This window comes from Trachymyrmex septentrionalis, unplaced genomic scaffold, assembly GCF_001594115.1.
Source record: "Trachymyrmex septentrionalis isolate Tsep2-gDNA-1 unplaced genomic scaffold, Tsep1.0 scaffold81, whole genome shotgun sequence".
NCBI classification, from domain to species: Eukaryota; Metazoa; Arthropoda; class Insecta; order Hymenoptera; family Formicidae; genus Trachymyrmex; species Trachymyrmex septentrionalis.
The window spans coordinates 248,549-254,814 of NW_017305997.1; the positions used below are offsets into that span (position 1 = coordinate 248,549).

Genomic DNA, 6,266 nt, shown 5'->3' on the forward strand with positions numbered 1-6,266 from the left:
CATATTTTGAAGTCAATACATCCTATTTGTGTTTCAGGAGTTACGTTCAAGGCGCACAGGTTAATCCTCGCAGCATGCAGCAAGCATTTTCAGGAGCTTTTCGAAGGAATGCCGCCTTCTCCCGCGGGATTGATCGTTATTCTCGATGGGACGAGTGCTCACAATATGGCGTCCCTCCTCGAATTCATGTACCGTGGAGAGGTACATGTGTCCCAGGAATCCCTCAGCTCCTTCCTCAAGGCAGCTGAATGCCTTCAAGTACGTGTCTGTCTCTTTTTTCCATAAATAATGACCCTAAATAACGTCCCCCGAATAATTGTACACGTGGTGCGGTACCCGACGCGGTTTCAAAACGCGCACTGACTAAAGTCTATGTGTCATTTGTATTGTAGAAGAGTCAAATCATTTGTAAAACTCACCTTGGAAATGCGTTGTTGACTGAACTTTGTATCGTGTGCTTTCATTCGATATTTTCAAGCATTTACTGCAAAAATGTGTGATTTTATTTAATTGATACACACTGTTGGAAAAAAAAATTGTGACGAATATAACACATTTCACATGTCCCACTTAAATTTATGTGTTCATTAAACATAAGATGTTAGGAAACAACAAAGATATTGTGTGAAAAAGAAAGTGATCAGAAAAAAGATGATGTTGACACAGTTTGTAAACAAATATATATTTTTTAGTAGATATAAAATTAATATTTATGATATGTTAAATTAACACATATATTTTAGAATTTATAAATAAATTTTAAAACATATTTTTGTACTACTTGTTTACTTACTTATAAATTGTGTCCTTTTGACACTAAGAAACGTTGAATATCAATTTAACATAGAATATTTAAATAATATAATCACATTATGATAAATTAGTACTCGAATATGTTAAAAAATTCAACACAACTGTTAACAAGAATGTGAGTGGACTGTTTCCAATAGAAATACAAAATGTTTTTTTTATCGTGCACGTCGACATCAGTGACACGGAATGTTTATTAACATAATCCAATATTTTTACGCGAACTTTCTAAATGCAATAAATATTTTTGGAATCCCCTTAAATTATATATATCTTATTATCATAATATTTTTCTATTGTTATACAATACTTCTTATATTATTCTTCTGTGTGATATTTTCCTCAAATATATATCCATTCATCCATAATTCTTTTCTTTTCCAGGTTAAAGGTCTATCGATCATCGAGCACGAGAAGCTGGCGGTGGCGCAGAGGCACGCTGCGGAAAGCAACACCTCCGCGGACGCAGAGAGCACTGGCGATGTTACTGCTCTCCGTGGAGGCGGGGGTAGCGGAGGCGGTGGTAGCGGTAGCGTCGGGGGTAGCGTCGGCAGCGGTAGCGTCGGCAGTGGTAGCATCGGTGGTACCATCGGCAACGGGGGCGGTGGTAGCGGCGTCGGTGATGTCAGCGACATGAGCGAGGCGGTCAGGAACATCATGAAGAGGACCCCCACACCAGCGCCGTCGCCCGCCCCGGAATACATCGTGCCCAATATGTACTCCACCTCTCCTTATTGCGAGAGCCCGCCGAAGAGGGTGATGAGGTGAGAACTTTTCGCCGAGGTGCGAAGCTCTCTTTTACGAGAAACTAATGGCCACGAGAGCGGCCTTCCTTCGTTCTAATCTGACGATGACGTATGTGACAATCCGCGAACGACAAAGCAATATCTAAATTATCATATTTTTCATAAGGAAATGATCGTTATGGCAAAGCGACTCTTTTACGGTTTCTTCGAATTTCTATCTCAGCTTGTCGGAACATTACTTTTACGATCAAAGTAGTTTTTCGTCAATTATGTTGCGCAGCTGTTGCGCTAGTCAAGATCAGAAAATCTTCCAAGGAGCTCTATCGTACAATATAAAGAACGTTTTGGGTATCCCTTCATTTGCCCCACTTGCGAGTTACGTCAATTTCCGGATTTGATTTTCTCCGTGTTCCCTCTTTCCATCGTATTACGCGTGTTTACCAAATATTCGCACCGTGTTACGTGTCCTTGCCAATTCATTCGCGTAAGATTATACGAGCTGCGTATTTTTAGATCGCCGAGCGACGTCGATACATTAGGAAGAGCGAGCGTGTTGCGCGACGGCCCTGCCTTCCGGCCGGCGTCCGCCCCGCATCCATTGTTGAAAAATCACTTCTATCAATCGTTCACCCATCCCTCTGAAACTCATTCGCATTCCCACACCGCGCCACATACGCCCACGGAGCTGGAACAGCAGCTGGAACGAGCGCGGTCCGAGGAACGCAATAACTGTGATCTCAAGGAAAGCGTTGCCGAAGGTGAGATCAATCTACTATGATAAAACCGATGTAAAATTGACCTAAAGATCCCACCTAAAGATCTGTCCTGCAACTAAACTCTCTTAATCTTGTGTTTGCAGACCTTCGAATAAAACAGGAGCCAGACCTTCGAATAAAACAGGAGACCGATCGAGACAGGGCGGAGAAATTGGCGGAGAGATTGTCCAAGCGGGATGACGAGGCTTATCCTGGACGGGGGTTTGACGCGGGCTTGTACAGATCGAACTCAGATCATCTGCCTGGAGCACAGCTGGGTCCGACGATGGTGCCGATGCCGGCGGTTCATCCGCCGACTCCCGATCAGAGTCCCGCCGCGCCTCCCGCGCTCGCTATGTGGAACACGAAGATCAACAAGGCCAGCACTGTCTCTACTGTCGACGGCGGTGAGTGCCATTCATTGTTTTTAAGTTCACGAGACATCGTCTGCACTTACGTACTGCGCGTACGGCGCGATTGAGTATTTAATTCGGTGAGGATTCGATTTGATTGACAAGCAGCTTAACTGCGCAAAAATATTTCATGCAACACGTGTAATGATCTATTCTCTGAATTCTTTGAAGGAAGTCTCATGAATCTCATGAAAGAGTGAAAATTGAGCAAGTCTTAAAAAAGAGTAACTCAGTTTCTAAGAATGGGATTCACTCTAAATTTTTAGAGAGTAATAGATTATACGTGAAACACACACCCACACACACATTAATCATGTTGACGGCAGTAATATTAGACCGCTAAACCTTTGCAAGTAAGAGATAACAACGCAGCTAAGTCTATTGACAGTGAGCACAAGGATGATGTGACAAGTGAACGGGCTCAAACTGAATAAAACCTTGCAAATTTATTGAATCTCACGTTCATACCATGTGTATTTTGATTTATCGTCAAAATATACATCGTAAGTGCGAATGATAAATTTCCTTGCTACGAACATTTCGGAAAATTAAATTTCACAACTTAAGATACGCGCGATATTTGGTCGACAAGCCATTTGATCGATGACGATATACGGCGATTACTCAATAGCTCTCTCAGATAGTGCAATGCTCTCGATCCGACTTTATCTAGTCCAATAATATGCCGGGTGAGAAGGCCTTCTGGCCACGGAGTTGCATCATCAGCGCTGCACGTGGGGCCCGGCCGCGGATGTTGCAACTGCCGCGTTTCTCTCATCCTTGCACCATTCTACCATCTCTACTTATCTCCGAGTCGTCTCGCGGCAAGAGATAAAACAGTGCATCGTAAAACGAAGCTGTGGAAAGCGCCGTCTGATGTTCTCCGAACCATCTCCCACGTTCTCGATGACGAACGGATCTCTTTTAACGGATTTAAAAGAAATTAAAAAAAAAAAACCTTTCTTCTCATTCTTCAATTTCTTGACTTTCAAAGAGGAACCAGGAAAATCGATCTCAGACTATATAGATCAAAGAATATATAGAACCGAGAGATAATACGATTTTCGGAACAGTATAGATCTTTTTTCATCCACGTGTACGTCAGTCTCCGCTTCGGCGACGCTCTAACGTGCAGAAAGAGAGAGCGACGACGCTGTACGTGGATGTACGTGGATTTACCGGGTCTCCCCGTCCGTGCCGCCCGGGACGGGGTGATGCCTTACGACTTGCCTTCACGGTGTGAACAAAGTGTACAAAGAGGATGCAGGCGACGGTGCAGCCACTGGGAACATCTTTTGCTCCGGCGAGCAAATCACCGAGCGTGATGCTACGACGACGCCACGTGAAACAGGTGCGACGGACGCTGACCACCAACACCGACGCGATTCGACGTCGGCGTCGCGACGACCGTGTACCATCGCGGATGACACCCCCGACCATTTTTAATCGCCTGCTCGCTCGCCCGCCGCAAAGAAAGTAACGAAGCGTCAACTAATGCAACGGTTATTGACATTAGGCCCGCAGAGGAGAAAAGGCAAAGAAACGGGAAGGACAGGGGAGGCAATCCGTGCATGTTAAACGTGCTCAAGGAAGAGTAAAAGAAGTTCGCCGATGGGCGGAGAAGCTATTTATTAATGTATCAAAGTTTGGAGCGGTCCATACGGTCGTATCTCGAAAGCCTTCCTTTGCACTTTCACGTTACTCCGAGATTTTCAAAGAGACTCGAAACGTGTCGAAACAAAAATTAGATTTAATATCGTTGCGTCATGAATGCAACGTTGAAAAAAAAAAATGAAATAAAAGAATTTTTCAGAGGCTGGATCTAATATTTCATTCTTATGTCGAATTTGCCGCCGTAAAACAGATTATCGTATTATCTTCTATTTCGCGTTTCCTAAACTGTTTTGAGTTGTGCGTCTCTCATCTCTCATTGAAACAAAATGTTGAAATAAACAAATTTTGCCGCTTTTAAATTATTCAAAGGCCGTGCGAAGACAGAGGTGCAAAAACGTGAATCTCTGAAAAGACATATTATTAAAAAAAAAAAATAAAATAAAGACAGTGAGGATATTCTGTTGCGTTAATGCAAATGTAACCGTGGCCAAGAGTTCTTTGAAGCTCTGCTCGAGTGAGAAAGAATACAATGAGAGAACCATAGCGGCGCGAGTGAGAAAATTCGTAACCGTTGCATTGTTGAGTTATTCTATCGGGAGTACAGTTATGCTCACCGACAATTCGTCATTAAAGCGTTACTTTTTGTTAGAGCCTTCGTTAGAAACCGTGCTACTTCGCCATACCGATCATCACCTTGGTGTGGAATTTACACGACATCGCAGTGCTATTGCGCAAGTTATTTGGCAAGGGAAAAAACCGAACCGTGAGGTGTGTGTGTGTGTGTGTGTGTGTGTTTCGCGTGTTCATAAGATTTGAATTTTATGGAATCTGTTCAAGCGATCTCAAATTAGAATCACTTTTATTACTCCTCTGCCCGCAAAATGTCTTCTTATTCTTTTCATGTGTTGTTAGTTAGACAACCGTTAATTAGATAACTGTTCGTATTAAACATGTACAAAATTATTAATGATTCGACATAAATAGCATTTAAACACCGATAATAAAAATCTCTAGTGTAATTATCTTGTGAAATAATATTTTGTTTATTTGAAGAATGGAACAGAAAGGATGGTTTGTTGTATCTAAAAATTTAATTATAGTTATAGATCTGATAATAATTTTATTGGGCATTAAAAAATTATATAGAACGCTCAAACTGGTTGCTAAAATGTTAAAATTTGTTGCAGCATTTCTCATCATTAAGCATTTTATATAATTAATCGTTTTTAGCTATATAATTTTGATTGTTAATACTTGTTTAAGTTTTAATCTGCAACGATTTTATATCTTTAATTTGACATTATTATTTATTATTCTATTTATTATAGTTATCTACCAATAATAGTATTAAGGACACATATACAACCATTTTATATAATTTAACATCAATTTACATCTACAATTTTACTGGAAACTTTCTTTTACTCACACTGATTACCCTTTCTTGCTGTTAACCGACGAATTGGTTGGATTATGATTCATCATTACTATATTTTATTGTTTGACAAATTAACTGAATATAATACACGTGCGTTTTTTTTATTGATTATTGAAAATCAAAGTTGAGATAATCCTCGAAATATGTTAATTTAATTTTTGTTATATGGAGTAATTATATTTTTGCAATTGATGTGGACTAAGTATAGTCGAAACATATCGTTCGAAAATTATATTGTGAAAAAATAAATAAATAAATTTTTACATTGTTACATCTAATTATAACTCGTTTTAATTGTTGACTTGAGTTACTATTTATTAATTTGTTTGAAAGTTATACGAGCGTTAAAGAATTGTTTTTAATTTATGTTTTAATATTCTACATAATTATTTTAACGGTCCAAGAAAATTATTTTCAAATCTGTATCTATATGTATATATATATATATATATATATATATATATATATATATATATATAATATATATCAT

General features: G+C 39.8%; 1 protein-coding gene across 1 annotated transcript in view; it reads left to right on the forward strand.

Moving 5' to 3' along the window:
- Positions 1-6,266, forward strand: part of LOC108754825 (protein abrupt) — a 60,899-nt gene that overhangs the window by 38,117 nt on the left and 16,516 nt on the right. Inside the window, exons 3-6 of the mRNA XM_018497447.1 lie at positions 38-258; positions 1,195-1,574; positions 2,070-2,314; positions 2,416-2,718. Coding sequence (XP_018352949.1) covers positions 38-258; positions 1,195-1,574; positions 2,070-2,314; positions 2,416-2,718 — 1,149 coding nt within the window. The remainder of the gene's footprint in view (positions 1-37; positions 259-1,194; positions 1,575-2,069; positions 2,315-2,415; positions 2,719-6,266) is intronic.